At 40.2% G+C, this 26,030-nt stretch overlaps 1 protein-coding gene and 1 long non-coding RNA gene across 2 annotated transcripts in view; one reads left to right on the forward strand and one right to left on the reverse strand.

The window, feature by feature from the left end:
- Positions 1-3,991: 3,991 nt before the first annotated feature.
- The window catches only part of LOC135245440 (uncharacterized), a 158,572-nt gene continuing 136,533 nt past the window's right edge, over positions 3,992-26,030 (forward strand). Inside the window, exons 1-9 of the mRNA XM_064318485.1 lie at positions 3,992-4,142; positions 4,640-4,698; positions 4,926-4,970; positions 5,062-5,126; positions 5,223-5,421; positions 5,503-5,704; positions 18,663-18,998; positions 19,324-19,638; positions 19,972-20,268. Of these exons, the coding sequence (XP_064174555.1) occupies positions 18,698-18,998; positions 19,324-19,638; positions 19,972-20,268 (913 nt within the window). The 5' untranslated portion in view covers positions 3,992-4,142; positions 4,640-4,698; positions 4,926-4,970; ... (2 more) ...; positions 5,503-5,704; positions 18,663-18,697. The remainder of the gene's footprint in view (positions 4,143-4,639; positions 4,699-4,925; positions 4,971-5,061; positions 5,127-5,222; positions 5,422-5,502; positions 5,705-18,662; positions 18,999-19,323; positions 19,639-19,971; positions 20,269-26,030) is intronic.
- On the reverse strand, positions 19,968-21,620 carry LOC135245455 (uncharacterized). Its single transcript, XR_010327261.1, has 2 exons — positions 21,473-21,620; positions 19,968-20,360 (listed from the first exon to the last, which is right to left on the reverse strand). It is a non-coding gene; the product is annotated as an uncharacterized LOC135245455 (long non-coding RNA).

The following is a 26,030-nucleotide window of genomic DNA, read 5'->3' on the forward strand; positions in this document are numbered from 1 at the left end:
TAATTCAGAACAACTAGACATGTCTTTAAGGACTGGAATGAAAACCAGCATCCACAGGGGCTCGACGGTACTAGAGCTTAGGGTCTCTGTGTTAGCACATGCACCTTAAGCTCAAACTCCCGGGTGGTAGCATCCTCTGCAATCACTATATGCTTAACGGCGGAAACAGCCGATCAAAACTGCAGAAAGGCAGCAATGGGATTTCTCAAAACATTATAGAGCCAAAGGTTCATTTTTCTTTTTGCCATGTTTCTTTTCACCATGTACCATCTCATCACTTACCATAAAGATGACAAGTAACGACTAAAAAATAGTATTTAAAAAATGGTTTGAAAGGTATCTGTCAAACATTGCAATAACAGAGTGTTTCATGACAGGACACAGGCATAACACAGTGTGGTCACTATCTTAAAAATACATGCATTTACTAAAGATGCCATTATCCAGCACAGTTTTCAAAAGAGCGTAGCTCCAACAGCATTGCAAACACACCAAACGCATCCAAGCAGAGTAGACAGTTTCACACCTGGAACCAAATGCAAATGCCGTTTAAGTTAAGTTTTAGTTTTAGTTTAAGTTTAAGTTTAAGATGGCAGTTTCCTCAAACTCAAGAAGTGCAACACGCCGGCAAGGCATGACAACTCTTCAAGCCAGCCGTCTTGCACTTGGTTACGGGAGCAACATTCTTGCCATAAATGTATGCGTAATTATTAGCAACTAGCGTCGACTAGCGCTTGTTTATGTCGGCTTCTTCCTGGTGACCGTTAGACACTTGTTTGCATGCCACCTGCAAAATGGAGGGGTTCAAACCTGTTATCTTGCGGTAACTGGCGATGGTGTTCAGTACATCGAACTGTTCTCGCGGAGGAATGTACGACTGCGTTTGTGTGTCATCGAACTGCCTTCAGCCTCCACCGGGCTGCCTTGACCAAACACAAGCTTTTAAAGAAAAAAACACACTTCCGTAATCGCCGCTGTTGTCAGAGAGAAACTGTATTTTTATTTTTTTCAGTTTGTTCAGTGTTTTGATGTCTCTGACTAATGTTTCGATGTTGCTGGAAATGTGTGTAGCTGTATTAGGTGTGTATACCTGAGCATTACATTATATATTACTGTGTTTATCATTTGGTACATTTATCCAACACTGTAGCAATATTATATGTCTAGCATTATACAATCTGTGAGCAGCACTTTTGTGAACTATTACCTTTCAATATTTCATGCTGGTCCTCAAATTACAAAATGACTTTGATTTATCTTAGAGAAGATATAAGGCTTGAATTTAATCAACATTTTCGCTCAAATTTGATTGAGGAAGTGTTCATTTCATTCTGCAAAGACGGTTTGGTGAATGGAACAAACACTTGCATTTCATTTAAAAAGTAAAACCAAAGGACAACAGTTGGTTGAATTCAGGCCAGTCTATAACATGAATCCAATTTAATGCAGTATTTTGCTCAAAGTAAATCACGGGCCAACCAACATGGAGTTCTGTGAGATCAAGCCAAGCAGGAGCCAGCTGATACGCTCGTTAAGTCACAGTGCTGTTTATCAAGTATCGGTGCGTTTAGCCCTCAAATGAAGGCTTTGTTTTCTTGATGAGCAACACATTTCGACTCACATTCCCCCCTTTTCTCCAAATTTGGAATTCCCAGTCAAGTTCTTCATCACCCCCCTACTGCAGCCCTCACTGTCATTTGGAGCTATATCACGCGGTAATAATGGGTGGAGCTATATCAGGTGGTAATAATGGGTGGAGCTACATTACACTGTAATAATGGGTGGAGCTATATCAGGCTGTAATAATGGGTGGAGCTATATCAGGCTGTAATAATATGTGGAGCCAAATCATGCTGTAATAATGGGTGGAGCTACATCAGGCTGTAATAATGGGTGGAGCTATATCAGGCTGTAATAATGGGTGGAGCTATATCAGGCGGTAATAATGGGTGGAGCTATATCAGGCTGTAATAATGGGTGGAGCTATATGAGGTGGTAATAATGGGTGGAGCCATATCAGGCTGTAATAATGGGTGGAGCTGTATCAGGCTGTAATAATGGGTGGAGCTACATCAGGCTGTAATAATGGGCTGAGCTATATCAGGCTGTAATAATGGGTGGAGCCATATCAGGCTGTAATAATGGGTGGAGCTACATCAGGCTGTAATAATGGGTGGAGCTATATCAGGCTGTAATAATGGGTGGAGCTACATTACAATGTAATAATGGGTGGAGCTATATCAGGCTGTAATAATGGGTGGAGCTATATCAGGCTGTAATAATGGGTGGAGCTACATTACAATGTAATAATGGGTGGAGCTATATCAGGCTGTAATAATGGGTGGAGCTATATCAGGCTGTAATAATGGGTGGAGCTATATCAGGCTGTAATAATGGGTGGAGCTATATCAGGCTGTAATAATGGGTGGAGCTACATTACAATGTAATAATGGGTGGAGCTATATCAGGCTGTAATAATGGGTGGAGCTATATCAGGCTATAATAATGGGTGGAGCTATATCAGGCTGTAATAATGGGTGGAGCTACATCAGGCTGTAATAATGGGCTGAGCTACATCAGGCTGTAATAATGGGTGGAGCTACATCAGGCTGTAATAATGTGCTGAGCTATATGAGGTGGTAATAATGGGCTGAGCTATATCATGCTGTAAATCATTGAGGTGTTTGAGCCAAAAGGCTTTGTTCTACACAAAAAGAAAACTGGAGTGGTTAGGGTCAGTAAAGTATGGTACTTTTTTTACAAAAAAATCATTTAGACTATCTATTAGTGTAAATTTGGAACTATTCATTCTGTATATTTTACAATGAATGTGTGAATCTGAATGTCTCAAGGGAAGGAAACTAATGACTGATTTTTTTAAAAGCCATATATGAACATATGTATCTTACATGAGGAATCTTGACAATTGTTTTGTGTGTTTTCAAATTTTTGGGGAGATTTCTTCTGCTATTTGTTTGTTTTTAGCTTACGGACCAAACTTATTTAATCATCTTGTAAACCGCAATCAGGTTATATGTAATAAACACATATTTAAATGAGGGTCAACTGATTGGATTATTAAACACCATTAGCCTTATTATTAAATATGCGATATCAAATATATTATTAGTGTTTGTGCAAATGTAAAGAAAGAGTTATCAATATTAGCTCATAATGTTTATCGATTTAAATATTCTCTTTGTCTCTTAATAACAAAGATTTGTCTGCAAATACCATTGTATGTTAATGTAAATAATACAGTTTACACTGCTTTTCCACAAAGATAACTGCAGTATAAAGGTGTGCAATGGCACATTCATAAACCTATACAGTACTTTTACTGTAAATTAACAATCATAACTCGCTTCATGTCGTCATATAAATAAAAATTAAATGAATAGATGTGTGTCATCATTGCTTTGCGGTTGTGATTACTGGTGAATTCTGAACTGACCAAAACATGTTTTAAATATGGTATTAAGGTATGTGCCCATTATCACATTAATGCTAAATTGTTCTTAAGTAAATTACTGAACTGAGAAACCTTCTCAGTGTTTAACTCGAATGTGACCCTAAAACAGACAATGCCTGTACACCACCCAATTACAATTGATTTAACACAATGCAATACTGTTATGAATTATAAGGGGGGGGGAAGGTCAATGCCAAAAGGTATAATTCTTCTGATAGGCAGTGTCTGGGAGGTAGTTTAAATACATGCTGTTAAACTCGTAGTTTCATGACATTTTGCAGCAGTTTGCCGGTAGTTCAACTACATTGTAGTAGTCATTTTTTTGTCATTTGAGGTGTAGTCAACTACAGGAACTACACTACTACTGCTTTTGGCCCTAAAATATTTTCTTCCAAACTCCTTTGACCAAATACCTCCTCTTCTTTCTCCTTTCCATCTAATCCGCACTCCGCTCCACTATAATTGTCAACTGCCAATTCATTTAGACAACAATCCTCTGTCAGGCCTTCCAGTGAGTACAATGAATCTTAAGTATTAGCAGTTACACTTATCCAAACTTTTATTATATGAAATTCATGAATTGTCACTACAGAGGGATGCACACCCGAAGGATGCATTAGTCTTCCCAGCGTGGACAAACTGCAATGGGCCAGAGCACTTCCTTCTATGAGTAAGTAATCAGCAGATAAATTACTTTTGAAATCACTGCAGATAGCTATGAAATCTTGGTTAATAATTATATTATTTATGCTTCTTTCTGCATTACCCATTATAGGTGTTGCAGCCAGCCAAGAGAGAGATTCTCTTTCTGGACTCTCAGTTTGCCCTCTGGCCTTCAGGTTTTGGTGATGCGGAGTACAGAGCCATCTTTAGGTCCCTACGTAATAAATAATTCAGGCCACGGCTCTATTCTGGCCACCTCTCATTCTGACCGTATTCCTGTTCTGGCCCTGTTCCTGTTCTGACCGTGTTCTTGTTCTGAACATGTTCTTGTTCTGGCCATGTTCCCGCTATATCTTTTGAGATTTGCTATTGATGTTGTTCATATGTTTTGCCAAGTTCCCATGGCCTGCTTATTTGATCAGTTACTGACCGTGTTCATAAGTTTGAGTTTATAGTAGGCATTGTGAGTTTTATTTTTGACAGGACTGATTTTATTTATTGCAGGAACATTGCTCTGCATTATTCCTGGATGCTGGAGTGAGAGGACTGGAAGGGACATGCAGGTATAATACAATTTCTTCTCCATGTAATAGCAGTGTCTTGTAATAACGTCTAAAAATATGACTACGTGGCGTAAAACGTGTTATCAAGATATCCCACAACAGACATCCAGGAATGACTGTGGCATTTTCATGCTCATGAGTTTTAGGTAAATACTGGATATGTGCCCAGAACAAAATTGAAGGAAATATATAAAATCTGGAAAATATATTTTTAAAAAATTTTCCAGTATGCCCTCTGCATGTGTCCGGATGCTCCATTCCACTTCAGTATGGTCAGTATTTGAACGTCTACAGAATCAAAATGGCATAAATATATGTTACCTTGTGAAACTAGTGTAATCCTTTTTGCTGTATGTGCTATAGCTGGACATGCATTCAATCCGGCGGTGGTGGTGTGTCCTTCTTATGGAGCGCTTTTGGATAGACGGGTATGACAACTACAAGAAATACATGATTGATTGCTTTTCTTTAATATTTACAGAGACTGGAAAATGTGCTAACATTTTTCATAATTTTCATTAAAGCCACAGCCACAGGTTTGCTTTCTGGACAGATGAGGCGAGTTGTCTGTTACAGGGCATTCTTCAGCCGGTGTACCGGGTGAGCACGGGAACTACCATGGAGGTCCCAGCACATATCCAGGCCATCGCTGAGCGGACAGCCACCGAGCAGGCGCTGGTTCACTTCATTGTCAAGGAGCACGGGACCGAGGAAGGACTACTGGTATGTGGGGAAACAATGGTGCAGAAAATGTTCTGTGAGGTATGGGCATGTCACTGTGTTCCTTTTTTTCTGCAAACACAGGCAATCATCAGTGACAAGGAACCCTCCAAGTGGCTGATGGGTTTCCAAGGGAAGTCGCCTAAACAAAGGCCCAGTGTACCTTGACAATGACGCCCAGCAGGACAGGTTGTTCAAGTACCTCGAGACTGTCCTGAACAGTATATCCTCTCCAGTTGTCATCAGGAATCATATACTGTTCATTCTAGAGGTGTTGTTCCCAGAGGTGAGACTCATATCACACACTGATGCAATCAGACTGGATGAAGTGCAAGACATATAAGGACCTTAATTACTTTTCCCATACAAGGCTATCATCGGTGCACTTTCTGCTCTTGGGAAGATGACCCTGCAGAAGGCAGCGGAGGAGTTCTCCGCTGGCACACATCTCCAGGAGAGGCAAGGATAGATTTTAATTATTGGTTTGTTGTAATCAGACCATGATGTTACCTTGATTTGACACCTCTTTTTTAAATCCCTGTTTATTTTAGTGAAAGAGACAAGTTCAACAGGAAGGTGGACCATCATACAAAGAGAAGTGGACTCTTCTGATTCTGCTGTTTAATTTTCTTTTTTTCGCACTGTTTCTGTGTACTTTGTTAATGTTTATAACTGTTCTGTCAATCTTTTCCCTTCTTCTGTTTTGTCTTTCTTTTTCTGAATTAAAAAAGCACCCCCCCCCCCCCCCCCCCCCCCACTGAATGACACTGAATTACACTGAATTTACAAATAAACATTAAAACTGTGCGTTGTGTATTTTTCTTCATTGTTGTTTTCTTAATTACATTAAAATTAGATGAATACAGTTTGTCATTATAGAGGGATGTCTGATTTCAGTAGGCTACATACTAGCGATGGTGTTTGCATTTTGGACAATTAATCATAATTATGGCTGGGTATTTTTCACGGAAAATATTGGTATTAAAGTAATGGAGCAGTCAAAGTTTTTGAAAAACATGGAAAACGGAAAAAAGTAAGGAACCACGGTGTTTTCCTTAAAAACATTAACGTATCAAATGGACCAATATATCTCATGCGGGGTGGGAAATGATCGAGCGCAACTGCTGCGACAGTAACGAGTGCTTGAAGTTTTAAAAAATAAGTGAGCACGCTTGCGACAAGGAAAAAATAACGAGAAAAATGCATTGATAGGTTGTTACCCTTGCCGCTTCAGTCCATTACGGAAAGCATGATTTTTGCCTTAAAAAGAACGTTGTTAAATGGTAAATGGACTGCATTTATATAGCGCTTTACAACTGATGCCTCTCATTCACCAGAGCAATTAGGGGTTAGGTGTCTTGCTCAGGGACACTTCGACAGCGGGGGTCTAACCAGCAACCCGCCAAATGCCAGACAACCGCTCTTACCTCCTGAGCTATGTCGCCCCATGTTATGAACAGCATGATGAAATTTCATTACTAAAAAAATATATAAAACAGAGTAACAGTGCGTCAGTTTTTATTTCTTTACAGTTTGTTTTCGTACAACGTTGTAGCCTACATTACGTATGCGTCTGATGGAGTGCCTGTTATATTAACGCAGGGGTGCAGTGCCGACACATTTCATGGTTGCGCCCAGCTTCTGCTCTTAATTATTTAATCATCTCAGTCTTTATCTGTGATGTGCATAAGCACCAGCTACAGCCGAAGAAACAAGTGTATGCTAAAGATTTCACCGTACTCAAGTACTAGAGTGAACCAGCGTAGTTCAGACTTGTCAGAACACTAAAACTAATAACTGGTTGGAACAAAAACCACGACGCAGACGGTCCTCCAGTACCGGAATCATTCTTGGAAAACACATTACAGTGGCATATTTAACGTCACCTCTGTCATCAAACAAAACTAGTAGTACTGCATGTACTAGGCTGTAATGACGAATAATTTCTGTTTCGATGGCTTGTAGACTATGCTTAACATGTCAGGGGGTGACTTATTCGTCTACGACAGCGGTTGTACATACACAAGCTCATAAATGCTATGGCTTGCAAATAGACTGTGCTGCATACAATATAGCAAGAAACATACATAGATAGCCAGCGAGACACCCCGATATAGTTAACTAGCAAGCTAGCTGGAAGAGCTTCTCTTATAGAAATAGCTTCCATTCCTAGCTAGCCAGCTAGCTAGCGATCTCAAACTGTCTCGCCAGCTAGCTAGCAAGCTATCCATTTCTCTTGCCAGCTAGCTAGCGAACGCTATTTTTTCCTAGCTAATAAAATATTTTGTAACAGTCTATGGCAATTACAAACAAAAGTTACCATTCCGTTTTCACAGAGAGATCAGACCATAGATTGTAGACAGTACAAGCGGCGCAACGTAACGGCAAAACGTAACACGTAACCGGAAACGGAACCCCGAGTACCACACCTTCAAAATGGCGAATATGAAAGCAGTGCATTTTTTGATGAGCGATGAAATTAGCTATAAACGGTGATTTTCACGTAATGCTATTACTAATAGTTTTTAGTCCGATGTCTCAGTAGCGATTCCCAGCCGAAATGAGATGTTTTTGCCTCCTGTTGGGTGAGTAAGCTACACACGTGCATTTGGCACTAATAATAAACATGAAAGTTTTGGTTTCAAAAGGTTCAAAGTAAAGGTAGTGTAAGGTTAAGTAGATAAGTGAAATTTCAAAACCGGCTCTAGAAGATGTCCAAGGTGCGAATTGACTTTAGAAATGTCTCTGCAGACATCGCATGATAAGATGATGTCCGCACACTGCTTAATGCTCCCGAGAAAATATGTCATGTCATCCCAGCCCTCGCCCCCCCGCCCCTTCCTGATTTCCTCTAGCAGTGGTTTCCACCTTGCTACTTTCCCATGAATTTCATTTTTACTGAGTCTCTTTCTTGTTGTGGAGGCGTGAACACTGACCAAAGCTGAGGCGAGTTCTTTGGATGCTTACATTACATTTACATTTTCATTACATTCATTTGGCAGACGCTTTTATCCAAAGCGACGTACAAAAGATGCGCTTCTGGGATCTTTTGTGACTTCCTGGATGAGTTTTGCTTGGAGAAATTTTGGCAGACCGGCCACTCATGGGAAGATTCACCACTGTTCCAAGTGTTCCTCATTTGATGATAGTGGCTTACCAGACTGATGTATTTCAACAACTTTTTTCTAACCTCTTTTGGGATTTCCTTTGATTAAGGCATAAATGTGCTTGTAGTAACTTTGTGACAACTTCACTCTGATAGTAAGGTTCTATATCAGTGAGGTTTAGATTCAAAAAGGCTGGGTGCAATTAAGCCTGGCTGTGTTCAGTCCGCTGAATCTAATTATCAATTAAATTTGGTTAAATTCTTGATTAAGTAACTTAGGGGGCAATTACTGTTTCACATGGGTGATATGGGTGTTTGATAACTTTTTTTATTAAATGAATGAAATAATTGTAAGAAATCTATCTCTGATGCCAATATGTCTGCTGGCCACACATTCCCTTGATCTTATCATTATCACAATACAGTTGGTACAATGGTAGAATAGCGACCGGGAGTGAGAGATTGGGAACCATCCAAGTCAACAGACGTGCTAATTCAATCACAACAGGATGGCAAATACACTACGGCCTAATTGATAGGTGTTACAGAACTGACTAGGGTTTGGGCTTAATGGGTACCTAATGTACCCTTCAAGCCCATGGGTGTTCCAAATAAGCCCACTTCATAATTTGTTGATAAATAAATATATATTTAAAAAATCTTAACAATACAAACTTGTTCTATTCAAATCTGTAATCTCTTAGCTCTCAATAGCTATTTTCATTTTGTCTCCACTCCTATCCTATGGCCTGTAAATGGCATTTGAAATAGGCATGACCAGACTTTTTGCTGTGTTGTCAACACAGAAAAAGCTAAACTTACAACATGTCTTCTTTGGAATGTAGCCAAAAAACTATTTACGAACAAAATCAAAACTATAGTGGAAATTGCTCTTCAATACATCTTTCAATATGTGTTGTCATTTTGTCTGCATCTCTATCCTATGGTGTGCTGTTGGCATTTGAAATTGGCCAACATTTCTGGTCCAGCCAGCTGGTTGAAAGTGCAGGTGTTTTTATGAAGATATCTGAAGACTGACTGACTGAACGAAAAACAATTTCAGGTTCAATACTAATGTTCTAAGGATAGTAAATGAGTCAATTTCAGGATTTACAATTAAACAATGACTTTTCAAATGTTAATCACATTAAGGATAGTAGTTTGAAAACATTGTAAAAACACATTTTAAAACCATTCAGTTCATTGTGGAGTAACATTAAAACATACAGTTCATTATGAGGAGACATCAGTCATAACATATTGAAGCTCATGTATCATTAGCCTATAACTTAAACAAAATAAACAAGAAAGATGTGAACATTTCTGCAATTTCTACTTTCTCCTAGACTAAACGTAGGCCTATGCTCTTTGAGGTGATTGTATCGTTTTAGTAAGGCTATCATTTGCTCCATGCTCCATCTTAGTAGTGTAACATAACATAGGTTATAGGGTGGTCTAAGCTTGATTTTATTTGTTTGTTTCAATCGTTTGCCCACGTTGTGGTTGTCTTTGTCTTACGCTAACAAGTCTTTCATGGCTTTCATCTTGTTTTTGTAGATTTTCAATGACCTCATGATTGCGCAAATAGAATGGTCCAGGTCCCTACAGCCCTGCTTTGCAGAGGATGAACTTGCGCTTCTATCATGCATGGGCATAAACTGTAGTTCTTTCGTGTTATAGTCATCTTAAACTAAAACTCATCTGAAAAGTAAAGATTAAAAAATTATTGCTAATGTTAAGATAGAACACAGGCCTGTCCAGAATGAATTGACGTATGCAATATCACTGATATTTAAATATGGGTATTAATTATCTGAATTATGGAGCTGATTCATCAGGTGAGGTCAAAATTAGGGAGGAAAATGGTTCAAAGGTCAAAAGGGAGAAAATCCCCATTGAAACCAGAGACTGTAAAAAATATGGACAAAGCTACTGTGACGTCACCCATTGCCTCTCCGTGGGTCTGTAAAACACGTTTTGAAGCTCAATTGAGCTTGTAAGTCAAATTGCCTCCAGGGGGCGTCTGGTTCGTGACGTCGGAGCCCAATGTTAAAATCCTATTGACTTTTTAAAAATCATTGATTGTAAAATATCTATAGCGATTAAAAATAAGTGATTTCTCACGTTTTTTTGGGACCGTCATTCTCTGCCGTAGCATGTGCTTGGTTCTATTTATTTCAATCTCTGGAAGGAAAAATAACGGATTTATGATTTACGATGTGTTGGTGGTCCTGAACTACACTAACATCAAAGTCGCAAGATATACGTCACAACCACGTGTGCTTGTAAGTGCGGTGCCTTGGCTGCCCCTAACTGCTGGTCTGGGATCAGATTTCCCTTCCCAGGTCCTAACTTTAACCATTAGTAGGAGAAGAAAATAACTGACTCTGGACCAGCAGATAGGCCCGACTGCACCCAACACCGGTGGCTAGCTAGCTATACCCACGACAAATGCGGTGTCACTGGTTAGCTTAATGCATTTTTTCAATGGTCAGGACAATAATGTTAAGAAGGGAGAAAATCATTCCAAATCCAACCATGTAGAGCAGGTCATATACAGCCAGGGTAGATTGGCGGGTCTGTCAGCGCCAGCATGAAAAATATCGTTTATAAAGTTTTTGTTAGCTAATGTCAAAGTCAGGTTTATTTGTCATTACAAACCATAGGCTTCGCAGTACACGATGTAACGAAACTTCGTTTCGCAAGGTTTCGGTGTAAAATAGACTTTCCGTGTGCTCACAGCACTTACAAAGGAATACACACATTGTGAAAATCAGAATCACACTGCACTTAGACAAGACAGGTGCAGTAGGCAAGAGATAGACAATTTCGAATAAATAGTTTTATTAAAACATAGTAAGTAGTAAATATATTGTCGGTAATTTATCGAAAACCATGCTGGCTAGCTATATTGTTGTCGTTGTGTTGTGATAAAAATATATATGACGTTATATTCCATTTGAAATTACGTCTTAAATTAGTTCAGTTAGGTTGTACTCTTTTATGGTTGTACTTTATTGATTCCTGAAGGAAAGCCTGTTGTCATCACGACCGTACAATCATGATGTGAAATAAACAATATAACTTAATAGTAACAAATCTGTTATTTCCAGTAATTCTAAATTGAAATACGATATCAAAGTGACACTAGAAGTAGAAGGGCGCAAGTGTGTTCCAGCTGAGCCGTGACGATATAAGCGTGCGTCGTGAGCACAGTACCGGTATGTGTAGTTCCTAAGCGTACTAAACGTACACAACGTTGTACCTTGTACTTCTCATGGGTCAATCGTGCTGCTGATATTATATTTCATGAGTCCTATATGTCATGAGTACCGCATACCAATAGCTAACTGGTTCCCGACTTGTAACTAAAAATATCGCTTATTGAAAATTGCCCCATTCATTTTCCCATTGACAAATTTGCGGGAAAACGAGGGGAGTGGCTTGGTGACGTTTTCACTTACAAGCTCTATTGCGGGCGCGGCCATGATCTCGATTTGGAGCCAAAACCATAGAGTTAAGCGGTCTTGTGATTTTTACAATGTGATTGACAGTCCGGTGCGGAAAAGCCCATCAACCGAACGAACGATTGCAGAACGAACTTGAGGCTAGCTGACTGTCTGCCGTTATGTTTTAAAATATATGATCAAATGTTTACGGAGTTTAATTTCCATCCGTGACTGTAGGCCCTACTGTGTCATGTAATCACGTTATATGTATGACATTAATAATACAATTATATTCAGTTATCTTCAATTTATGTTTCTCGGCAAAACGAATATGCTTAGCTAGCATATCAGCTTGCCAGTGAGCTAGGTAAGCTATCCGTGGTTAGCTCATGCATTAGCAATATGAACTACAGGGGAAGAACATCGACTGCACTGATGGTCAATCAATCAGAGATGTGTAGACTACTGGTGATTTGACTAGGCAAATTTTCATATAACTGTCTGGTAGACCTGCTGTTAACCAAGCAAGTTATCGTCGTAGGTTTTCGCCACAGTCAGCCATTAACTGCTACTACTCCATCGCCGTTTGTGGTGTTTACTTGCGAACGATCGGTCAGCTGGCGTCACCCAGCAAGTCACTTTACCGAATAAAAATTAACACTGTCAGCGGTGATTAACAAATCTACCAAGTATTTTAATAACTGATTTACAGGTGTGTAAATATGACAACGCACTTTGAAGAGCAAGTTTTCCACCTGTTGCATAAAGACAAAAATAATGTACATTGAATTTCTAATTATTATTATTTTCTTGCTAGCTTCTAGCTTTGTCACATTCGTGCAGCATAGCCCAGGTAGACATTTACGGAATGTACACGACTGACAAGCCGTCAAACACGTTTGACAGATGGAATATTTGCCGGTTAGGGTTAGCTAGCTAGTCAAATGGCTTGGTAGCCGAAGTTGCGAACTGTTTTAGCATAGGCTACTGGACTACCACATATAGCAAATAAGCGTTAGCTGATTACGCTTTCTGCCAACTAATTATTTGGTTAAGTGGGCTAAAGGAAATAGTAAAAATGACTCGGCTACCGCAAAACTTCAGAGGAGGATTATTTTATGGTCGTCTAGTGCAGCTGTAAATAGCACGCTATAATGAAACCACTACAAAATGGGATGCCTGCATTTTCTGACTTCGCACAGGTGGACCGTGGTCGGAGCCGCAATGTCAAGGCCAAAGACGCCACCTCTCACCCAGTGACCACAGATTGTACCCCCTACTGTAGCTCAGTCCTCTGCAGTAATCCGGAAGTGACGCAAGCTGTACCTCATTGGTCCAGAACAAATATTGGCACTGTGCCCAAATGACGCAATAAATCATGAAATCGACCCATGGACAGTCATAAGACGAATAAAATACACCTATTATGACTATTTGTTCTTGTGAGAAAAATTATTGACTTTGTATTTTGATCGCATTTGTACCGTAGACTTACATGGAAACCGGATATGAAAACACCTATACTGGAGCCATCCGTAGTGGTGCTAGTGAGCAACCAGGAACTACAACACCAGGAAATGAGCTTCAAAAACGAAGTCTGGTTTTGGCCGCTTGATTGAAACACAGTAAAGTGGGCTTAATGGGAACAGGTGGGCTTAAAGGGAACATCAGTGAATTTATGGTTAAAGACAGAATATTTTATTCTACTCACATGACATTAAAAAAACAACTATATGAAATAAATCTATATATGGTGCACTAACATAATATGAAAAGTATAAATTGATCATGTAGAGAAGTAATTAGCTATACTCATTTACATCCACCTCAGACAGTGTGATTTTTTTGCTAGAGTCCCCTTTAAGCCCACCAGGTAAAAATGTTAATTAAAAAATAAATAAAGATAAACATACACATTTATTGTCTATTTAACAGTATAATAATATAAACTGCATACAAAAATATAAACTATACATGCTTATCATGCTTTATGTCATTGCAATGAACAATACTATGTAGCTACTGTATTGATGCAGCATGTGGTCTGTTTGCTAGCGTGCTAAAACTCATATTTTGATTTCAAAAGACACAATATTTCTAATTCAGGTAATATTCCAACATATGTCTCATTCAAAACACTAATCACTTAAATTTTGATAACAAGTGAGTACTTTCCAAAAACAGGAGTAGAAATATACAAAAAATGTTATTTTCTGAGGGTACCAAAATCCAAGTACCAAGTTTTTTTGCAACTTCTTCTGGGATCAGCAGGCACATGCCGCACATATGCTTCGATAACTCAATATCGACAAATGTGATTGACTTACAATAAAAAGTGTCATTTACGTAACAAGCAGCTTCATTTGAAAAAAACATCACACAGCAAAAAATTATGATGTAGTTTTTTTAAATTTGACTCAGAAGTTGCAAGTGGGCTTATATGGTACGTGGGCTTAATAAGGACGTTTACCCTATATCCTTCTTAGTATGTGTATTCAACACTCCTGATCAAAGCTTTGAAAATAAATAAGAAGCAGCCTCTGGAAAGGTTCGTGGTTCAGTCGGACTGCTGAATCCAAGGTGTCATTCGTGCGCTTTGTCACTGCCGGTATTGGAAATAAACTTTGTACATTTTCATCACGTTCGAGAGACGTCCTTTTTTCCTTACAACGGGCGAGCCACCCAGCGAGGAATTCCAAAAAAAAAACAAAAAAAAAAACAACAACCGGGGACACTAAGGAAAACGGAAAAAAAAAAAAAAAAAAAAACGACAACCAGGGAAACTAAGGTAAGAAACGCGGTTTCTTCTTTTATGCTGCTGGTTTGTATTTTAGGGAACCCCCTCGTTTAAAAAAACCTAGAAAGGAGTTTTAAGGACTGGGACAGTTTTGTTTGTTTTCACCATCATTTCATACTGGCAGTAAGAGTTTTAATTCTGAAGCACTGGAATTAAGAGTAACTGGACCGTGCCCAACGGAGTGTGGCACTGTTGTAACTTGTAGATACAAGTAGGCCTAAAGTAACTGGTCTTTAGAATCAATTGTGCCCGAAGCACCGGGACCTTTATGCTAAAATAGTATTCCTAAAGTAACTGGAATCCTCGACCTGTGTCCGAAGTACAGGAACATGGTAGCTGTTGTTTATCTTAAAGCAACTAGATAACGCAACGATTAGAACATAGACCTAAAGTAACTGGTCTGTAGAATTTATTGGTTCCGAAGTACTGGGACATAGATTCTTAAATCAGGTGAGTAGTAAAAACTATTCTAATAGCCTATCACTTACTAATTCACGTGACTAGATTGCGAGTTTTTTTTTTTTTTTTTCGAGTCGGTAACGCTGGTTTAGCAATATTGTTCGTGTATTGTGTGATAGCTAACTATAAATTAGAGGATGGAAGACATTGTGGTTAGGTACATTGCTAAACATGGCAAAAGCAGTGTGCTTGAAGGGATAGAAAACCAAGACGCGCCTTACGAGTGGGCATCGTCTCAGTTTGACAACTATTCAAAATTACCTAAAAATAAGAAAGGGAAGATTGCTACAGCATTGCAAGCGATTCTGGCATCTTACAAAATGACTAAAAAGAGATTAGACGTTGTAGAGATAGAAAACCATACTCTTCAACAGCAAGTAACAGAGAATGCAGTTACTCTTAAAAGTTATAAAGTGAATGCCACGCTTAACATGGAGATTCAAATAAAGCGGAGGCAGGAGGTTGCACAGCTAGAAAACAATAATCAGAATCTTGTGTCATCACTAGAAAAAACAGTCAATGACTTGAATCGTGCACAAGCGGCGTATGATTACTTGATTAGTAAATGTACCAATCTGACTCCCGGAACTCACACTAGCAATTCAAACCGTGTAGGAAAATACAAGAGAGCAGTAGATATCATGCAAGGACACATAGCAGCGGTAGGGGTACCCCTTCCGGAGGGATTAGTGGCTGAATTAGACAATGAGGATGATAAAACCAACGATTTGGGGGGGAAACCTGCATGGGATAATTGGGATAGCTATTCGGATTACACAGTTTAGTTTCCTATGGCCCCTGTACATTCAGCCTGGGGAGGGGGGGCAGAGGGGACGCACAAGTACAACTACTACACTTAGGCCTCTCTCACCTGGTGACATTGAATCCCTAATCAAGAACATTGGTTACTTTGAGCCTTCTAAGAGAGACCCGCTCAAATTCATTGCATCACTAGAACGTGCGGTAGATCTACAGACTTACTGATGCTGATGCTTGTGTCACACTAATTGCATGCCTTCCACACGCCTTAGCTAGAGCGCTTTCTACTGATATACAGAACAAAAATGCAGACAAAGCTAGCAGGAAGCTAGCACTAGGAACTCGAGAGATAGATTGGGAAAGAATTAGGGAAGTAGAAATGCAACAGGGAGAACACCCAGCAGCATATGCTTCTAGATTATGGGAAGCTTTCTCTGACTATAGTGGTATGCCACATTTAACCCAACAAGACCCTATTTTCAAGTCTACATTGATTGCACAGAGTGACACATACACCAGAGATGCCTTAACACTTCACATAGACTCCCATACCCCATACACAGAAATAGTTACAAAAATGACTCAACTTTACAACTCCAAAAACAACAGGTTGGCGAATAAGAAGAGGTATCCAGTAGCTGCAGTTGGAGGAAGGCCTCATAATAATAGTTCACGTAAGTCTGTGTCATGGAGAAATGAAGGATATGTGCCAGATGACATTAAGCAGCAAAGAGGAGAGAGGCCATTACCCTATAATTTGGATGGAAAGTTTGTTTGTTATACATGTGGAAAGGAAGGACACATAGCTAAGGAATGCAAATCTTTTCACAGTAAGGGTCCTAATCACTCAAGTTTGAGCCAGACACTCAGTAGTATACAGTCAGCAATAACAAAACTGAGTGCAGAGAATGTTGATTTGCAGGCAGCTATTTCTAAGATGAAAAGCAATACCACTTCACACTCAGCATAGGGGTGTCAGGCCTCCGTGCTGCACGTGGCACCTTTGTCACGTGATAGATGGGGTAGACCAATTACACAGATCGCTGTTGGAGGCCGATGCGATAATTGGTTAGTGGATAGTGGTGCTTCTTTGTCCATAATTCATTCTAATGCAACCCCTAGTCACAATAATAGGACTATCACAATAGAAGGCTTTGATGGTACTATGTCTCTGGCTTCCCAATCAGATAACCTTACCTTTGAAATTGGCAAAGACAGGTTTAAAGACAAAGCTTGGCTTAGTGCAACAGGAGATGGTCGCAACATTTTAGGTTCAGACATCATGAAAAAGCGTGGTTACATTATAGATTATGGCAACAATTTCATTTGGCGCAATACTGAGTCTAAAGATGAGTTTGTGGAGATTTCCAATGTTCATGCAGTGCATGCCATTAAGAAGTCTGAGGAATATGACTTACATACATTGTTGAGAGTTAACGATGCAGGTTTGGAGGAAGTATTAGCAAAACATAGAGGTGTTTTCGCTAAAAGTAAACATGATTGTGGGCGAATAGATCGTGAAGTCATGGAGGTGAATATACAAGGCCGTGATCCGCCGTCACTCCGCCAATATAAGTACCCAGAGGAAGCAAACCCTTATATTCAATCTACGATTGAGTCTCTTTTGCAACAGGATGTCATACGACCCTCTCTCTCACCAGCAATGTCTCCCATATGGCCAGTTCGGAAACCAGACAATTCCTGGAGGCTTTGTGTTGATTACAGAGAACTTAATAAATGCACCCATACCTGTGCTCCAGTAGTAGCTTCAACACCAGAAGTACTAGCATCCCTGATACCTGAAGCAAATTATTATTCAGCATTAGACATTTCTAATGGATTTTGGTCAATACCATTGCATCCAGACTGCCAGTACAAATTTGCATTCAAATTTAAAAACACACAATACACATGGAATGTTTTGCCTCAAGGTTTTGCTAGTTCACCCACACTCTTCCATCAGTGTCTAGCCCACGTGTTAACAGCTTTCTCCAAACCTGAATGCCTTATTCAGTATGTTGATGATTTGCCGTTGCAGACTGCTACCAGAGAAGAACACATAACCTTACTGGCAGAATTACTCGGGCTACTTGAAAATGCAGGACTTAAATTAAATCCGAAAAAAGCACAGCTCCTCAGATCTGAAGTCACATACTTGGGTATCAAATTAAGTAAAGGGGGGCGCACGCCTGACCCACACAAAGTAGACATTGGCATCAGAGACAGATTTCTTACAAATATATATATATAATTTATGTGTTTTGTGTTTACTCTTAGTTTCTTTGTGTAATAATCTGCAACCATTCAGTGTGACAAATATTCAATAACAAATAAATCAGGAAGGGGGCAAACACTTTTTCTTACAGCATTGTATATGCTTGTGTGTGTGTGTATAAAAAAAAATAAAATAAATAAAAACTTCATGCTTCACTGCCATATTGGTGGACAAAAATTTAGATTGAATAATTTATAGTTTAAATCATTTAATTCTTATGCGTGAATGGCCTAGTCCTGTGAGATTTCTCTCTTATGCATGAAAAGTCCACCCCTGTGAGATTTCCCTCTTATGCATGAAAAGTCCAGCCCTGTAAGATTTCCCTCTTATGATGAAAAGCCCAGCCCTGTGATATTTTTCCCTTTTATGCTGACTGAACATCCAACTTCCCTCCCCTAGCCCTGCTGGCAGCATCTCCAGTCTACTCTGTCCGCATGTTTGTGAACATCGGCCGTTCCCTCACTCTCCCCTGTCATGGAGCCCCCAGCAGGGATGTGGAGTGGCGCTTTCAGGAGTATGAGTATCCTGACTGGCTGGGTGTGGCTGACCTTTACACCGGATCCTTTTCCTCTGGAAACGGCTTCCAGGGACGGGTGGAATCCTTCCACTTAAAAGATCCGGGAAACTACAGCCTCCTCCTCAGTCCTGTGGTGTACAGTGACCTCGGCATTTACAAATGCCAGTACATAGATGAGACTGAGATCATTCTTTCAGATGTGAAACTAGAAATTAGAGGTCAGTACATGTTGCCTTTTTTCCGACAGATTGAGTGAATGTTTTTAGTGCTTGTGGATTTGATAGCCCTAAAAGCTGTTCTTTGACAAAGGATATTACTGTTATTATTCTTACGATTGTTTTTGGGGGGCTGGATCATTCCAGCCTGTACAAAACCCACAAGCCTTGGGTGGTATGCAGTAGACAGCATATGCTGCATCAGGGCCTTCATCTACCCCAAGCAACATGGTTGAGCTGTTAATTCCTGTATGCCAGGAATACTTTGTAAATCTCTGTCTGCCTGTTTCTCTCTTTCCCTCTCTCTTTTTCTGTCTCTCTCTCTCAGTCCCATCAAATGTTTTCGTAGCGATGGGAATGTCCGCCAGTCTTCCTTGTTTTGCGCAAATTAATACACGAGCGCGTGCTGATGATCTGGATATCCTCTGGAAGAGAGGTGGAGAGAACGTTTACCAGCTCCTTAAGAATACCATCACATATGGGCCCAGGTTCGAGAACAGAGCTTCAGTTTCCCCAGAACAAGCCCTCTATGGAAACATGTCTTTAACCATCAGACAGACACGGTTTTCAGATGAAGGCGACTACCAGTGCTTCTACAACGGTCCAAAAGAGAATCCAGATTCTGCCAGTCTCGTTGTGACAGGTAAAATTCACTTTAGATCTTCAGTTCTGTATGGGAGTCAAGCAGCTCAGGTGTATAAGTGTGTCTGGTGTGTATTATTTATTTTTTCATGTGGTAATTTTAATCAGGGCAAGTGTAACAATGTTTCATAATCTACAGAAGTATTGTTTGATGTACCGCAGATTTGATGAAAGATGACACCAGTAATTTTTGGATGCCATAATTTGCCCTGTATCATTTTTACCTTTTTACATGATCAAGCTGACTGCTGTTGATAATGTGTTCATATCCCCTGTAAATATGCATGTAAATGTAAAATATGTAAACATGTAAATGAATTCCCTGCCCTCACAGGCCACCCACCCCAGAACCTCACAGTGAAGGCCGGTGGTTTGCTCTCCATACCGCTCTATACCGCAGACCCAGTGAGGGTAACATTCAGTGCAGGCCTTGGTTCAGATGAGGTGCTGATGCTCGATGCAAATAAAGGCCCAGCCAGGTATGGGGAGCGTTGTGCTCAGAGATGTGAGCTTCTGGCCCAGAACTACACCCTTTTGCTGAGGAGTGTGACACTGGAGGATGCCGGAGTCTACAAGGTGACCGATCCTGAGACCAACAGGACCATCGGCTCAGTCTCTGTGCGAGTCTCAGGTATGGTCCTCCTCTTCAGCTCTTTGTGTTTGTGCAGATGCAGGGCTCAGCATCTTACTGGTCCACTCTGTTATTCCTCTGACTTATGGCTGCTGCAATCCATTGGGAAAATAATGGAAATAATATTAATATTAATATAAAATTTAAAAAAAAATTTCACAATGCCTCATGTTTTATTGTCCCCTTGAGCACAATACACATAAGAGACACAAAAGTATAGGTTTTAGGCTTTTGCAATCTCAGGCTATGGTTTCTAAGATGTAGCCTAGCTTTGTCAATTTTTCTGTCTTCCCACAAATTTCCTAAATAAAACATTTATTAAACAATGATTGTAGACTATCAGTGTACTAAGGCCTGACAATTATTGAAAATAAGTCTGATTCTCTTTTAGTCTACAGTTTTTATGGAATTTGCATAAAATTTGTATATTTTCATAACGCCACTGAATTTACTGAAATGTATCGGCCTGTGGACTGCTTTACTCCAGAAAGTATAAAAATGGCCTGTTGCAGCCTTTAGTGCAGGTTTTCACCTCTATCTGGCCACAAATTACTGTACTGGGTTTTCTGTCCATAAAATAAAGCTGGAGAAAATGCTCTGATGCCTTTAAGCTGGTTTGCTGCTGTAAGACAGGATTTAGGCACAGAAAAAGTCCTAGGAAATGGCAGTGGCTTACCTGAGAGTAGAAGAATGTCACTATAGCCCCCCCCCCACCCCATAACAGAATCATGCAAATCTGCAGAAACTGCCCCCCTGTCCCCTTTCTTGATTTTGTCTTGACCTCTCTGCTGCGTTTGATACAGTTGATCCTATTGGTGACTCTGGCCCTCAAACCGGTATCTCAGCAATTCCAATGGGATGTACTTTTCCTAACTTATCAGCACAGTCCCACTGTCTTAACACTTAGGGCAGGAGTTCCCCAGGGCTCCATCTCAGAGTCCTACTGCCTTAGCATCCACAGTCTCCTCCCACCTACGCTGGCACTTCCTATTATGTTGTAGGTTTACAACGTTACTTCAGTGCCTACTACTAATGTGCTACTACACTTAGTCAGACTGCTGACTTGACATCAGCTCTGCTTGTTGTATGAACCTTTATGGAGGCACTTTTTGTAAGTCCCTCTGGATGTTTGCTAAATGTATTATTATTGATGTTGTTTTTATTATCAATTTTATTATTGTAGTCTTTTCTTCTTGATTATTACCTGCTCTTCTCTATTTCTCCCAAATGAGTCCCTCTGTCTCCATGTTCTCTGCAGGACTCTCTGTTGGAGAAGTGGCTGGGATAGTGGTGGGAGTGATGGTGTTGCAGCTGGTTCTGGCTGGCAGCGCCTTTGCAGTCTGGTGGTTCTTCATAAAAAACACAGAAAACTCTCGAAATTTAGATTGTTTCCGTGCAGCCAGAACAGGACAACGTGAACTACGTGCTCTACGTGAACTATGTGAACTACGTGAACTAGCGGACAAAGTGGACAAAGTGGACAAAGTGGACAAAGTGGACAAAGTGGACAAAGTGGACAAAGTGGACAAAGTACGATGTTGAATCGCAAAAGTCAAAGGAACGTAACTGAAGCTGAACCGGAGTTCGTAACTATGGACACACTCAAAGAAATGCTGGATCAACAAAAGACTATCTATGAGGAGGTATTAAAAAGACAGGAGGCATCACTTATGTGCTTCACACAAATGATCCTGGATTCGACCAACAAAAGGATTGATGGAATTGTGAGAGAGTTCCAGGACTTGAGTAACAGTCTAAAATACTCTCAGAAGGACATTGACGAAATAAAAGCAACACAGGCCGTGGATAAAAATGCTTTTAAGGACTTAGACAAACAGGTAAAGCAACCTCACTCCACTCCAGTTCAGTCTAATATCTACGGAAGAGGATTAGGGCCACATGTGAAAAAAAATTTTGAGTTCTGACTTTAAAGTCAGAATTCTGAGATTAAAGTCAGAATTCTGTAAACTAACGTTGTGCATGTGTAGAGGTTAGTGGTTAAGAGTACAATGCCTGGAGAATCTTGGCTGAGTAGCCAGGTAAGGGATAATGCTCGACGAGGTATCCATTACGTAAGGAATAAACCATGACGTGCTGTCCCGTTACGACGAGGGTGGTGATGGCGAGGCGAAGCCGAGGGTAGCTTAACCAGCCCCGAAGTAGCCTACATTCTTTTCCAATAACGGGACAGAAAACTCGGTTTGGTAGTTTATATTTTATTCCATTTATACAACGAGTTACCAACAATATGGTTAGCCTACTTTATATTTATTGATTTTTATCGAATTAATCGGCTGAAAGTGAAATATTCTTCTGCGGCCGTTTTGGCATATTATTTTACCGTTGTCAAGCAAAACTCTGGTTGGTAGTTCTGTTTGGACCCTTGTTATTCAAAAACTCGGTTTGGTCATTCTATTTGCACCGTTGTTAAGCAGAAACCAGGAAAACAACGACTCCAAAATGTTGCGGTCTCGCAGTGTAGACATATAGCGTTTCTCCAAGACCCTCTGAAACCGGGTTTGACTGCCAGCTAGCTTTAGGATAGTTTCGCCATAACTTGTCACCTAGTCCTAGCCAATATTAAAATTCTGGGTTTTAGGTCAGAATGGTCTCACGGCATGCTTGTTATCCCGGCTAGTTATAACTATTGAATTGTATTCAAAACAGCGGTTACTACAAACGCAATCGTTTACAAAGATACGGATGAAAATGCGTCCCGTAGCCATGACTTACGGAATGCCTATTCTACTGTCAAAAAAAGGGGCGATTCCGTATTTTGCGAGATGGTTGGCATTCCTAAATGAAGCCAGTATCTAGAACCGTGATTCAACGTTGCCATTGCGAAATTGGACATTGACAAGGGGAGGGGACGTAACAACAATTCAAAACCGAAAGAGTAATGTTGCTGTTTTAACTGCTTAGAATGCTGGATTTTGTAGTGCATTGATTTTAGAACTGTTAAAAGGCCGACGTGTCCCTTAACTGAGAAATAATGCCCACACTTTGGACCAATCAGAATCGAGTACTGCTTTGAAAGGGTCTAGAATGGAGTAAAATAGATAATATCAGTTTCGATTGCAGGCAACATCCAGATACTCATAAACCTGTGAGTGAGTGTGAAGTCTCACAGTGAGATGGTTTAACACTCCCAGGCTTTTTTTAACCAGGAGAGGGTGATCCAGATATTGAAAAGCTATGCAGAATCACGTAAATAAAAAGCATGAGTTTTGTTTTTTGTTCCATTATTGTACTGACCCCTGCATACAAAGCTTTCCTGCAAATTTAAATCAGTATTCCCTACTGACACTAGTACTGACTTAAGGGGCTTAACCTTAACATTATTTATGCAATGTGCACAAATAATAGAAAATAATATAAAGAAAATTATTGAAAATGATCTTTCTTCTTCTGTGCAGATTGACAGCGACGTCATAGTGCTGATGGATGATACAACTCTGGCAAATTACATCCCCTCTTACAGAGACCGAATTGCCCTCTTCAATTTCTGCAAAAGTAAAAAGCCCCTTTCAAAGCGAAAACAGGGCTTTTAGAAAAACGTTGTGAGAAAATGAAAGTCAGAAAGGAAAGCACCAAGGAAAACACATCACATGAAGACACAAGAACAACACAGACGAAGAAGCTAAAAACAACCCGAAATGTAGAGATAGGATGGATTCACATTAATGGCAAAGTAGCCAAACAGGTGAGGGCAAAGCAGGGAGGTGGCACCAGGAAAGTTCAATTGGACATTAATGCTGGATTAAAAGACATCCTTCAGGAAGGAAAGGAACTTTTCTTTCCTGATGGAGTATCTCCTAAAGGATCAGAATCAGATTTTGACTTTGAGGTGTGGGACTTCAAACAGAACTGCCTTACTGATGACACTTGCCTGTCCGTTGGCACTATGTACGAGACTGCGAGGCTGACAATGTTATGCTTTTACATTGCAACCAAGCCAAAAGAACTTGAAGATGATGCCAGCGAGACATCTGAAGTGATCCTTGTCTCGGCACACAGTGGCAATGAAATCAATACAGCAGAACTACAAGAGGGAGATGGAGCTGGAGTCCAGCCTGCTTTAGAAACGTCTGTTGTCTCTGAAATTATGGTTGGTCCCCTTTATGGCATTGAAGAAGACACAGAGGACACATTGATCTATGAGGATTTTCCTATGCCCGCCAGTCCAGCTCACCCAGAGGATGTGATAACGATCATCGTACATCATGCTAACTCTTTACATGACATGATCACTGCTTTTTCTGATGCAGAGATTTTGAATAAAGCACTGAGCGTGAGACGCATACTTCCAGACAATGAAGAAGAAGCAGGCAGTGGATCTGGGGTACTGAGAGATGTTCTCAGCTGCTTCTGGCATGAATTCTACGAGCGATGCACACTCGGTACAACAGTTAATGTGCCCTTCATTCGCCATGATTTTCCTGCTGAAACATGGAAGGCAATTGGTAGAATCCTTTTGAAAGGTTACCAAGATTGTCAATATTTGCCAAACAAACTTGCACTCCCCTTCCTTGAACAGGTGCTTTTTGCCAATGTGTACAGTGATCTTAAAGAACATTTTCTGCAATTTGTGAGCAGCCAAGAACGTGAGGTTTTGATGGAAGCAATGAGCGATTTCTCCGCAGTTGACTCTGATGATCTTGTGGAAGTTCTCGACAGCTATGGTTGTAGAAGGAGAATCACCGCTGAGACTCTTCCTAAAATACTGGATGAAATAGCGCACAAAGAACTCGTCCAAAAACCGATGTTCGTTATTGACTGCTGGAGGGAGATCACCCATCATCATCTCTCCCTCAGTCCAGAGGCACTGACCAAGTTGTTCTCTGACCTGCAACCAACCACGAAAAAGGTCTGTAAACTGCTGAAATTTGCCATTGATTTGACTCCAAAACAAAAGGAAGTGGGAAATCATCTGAAAAGATTCATCAGAGAGTTAGATGAAAGTAAACTTCAGAAATTTCTGCGGTTCTGCACTGGATCTGATCTTGTAATTACAGACAGCATCTACGTGGAATTTGAAGAAATGACAGAATTCACGAGAAGACCAATTGGGCACACGTGTGGGAAGATTCTGCACATAGCTGACAGCTATGAGAACTTCCCAGATTTCCGTTCAGAATTTAATGCAGTTCTTGAAAGCAATGTCTGGGTAATGGACATTGTTTAGATTCCCACAACCATTACCACAACAATCCACTGTTAATAGTTTTTCACGTTTTAACTAATTTTGCAGAATTGCAAGGACATAATTGCAAGGAATGGTGAGGAATAGATATTTAGGACCTAAATAGCACTTCAGCATGGCCCTTAATAGTTTGAGAGAACTTACTCCAGCTGTGGGAAGAAGGTCGGAGTGTAGCACAGTGGGTAAGGAACTGGGCTTGTAACCGAAAGGTCGCAGGTTCGATTCCCAGGTAAGGACACTGCCGTTGCACCCTGTACTGAAAAAAGCTGCTATCATATCTGGTAGCTCAGCTGATTGGCAGGCTTACCGTTCACTGAGAAACAAAGTCACAAAAATGAATAAACTAAAGAAAAAGCAATATTATCAATCCAAGATTGAGGAGATTAAGGGTGACAGCAAAACGTTATGGAGAAACCTTAATGAAGTAAGTAATGGGTAAGGATAAAATGAATAGAACTCCCTCATTTATTGAATCTGGTGGTGGATTTGTTACCAAACCTCAAGCTATAGCTAATTATTTTAATAATTATTTAATAGGTAAAGTGGACACAATAAGTCA

The sequence above is a fragment of the Anguilla rostrata genome, chromosome 19, assembly GCF_018555375.3.
Source record: "Anguilla rostrata isolate EN2019 chromosome 19, ASM1855537v3, whole genome shotgun sequence".
Classification (NCBI taxonomy): Eukaryota; Metazoa; Chordata; class Actinopteri; order Anguilliformes; family Anguillidae; genus Anguilla; species Anguilla rostrata.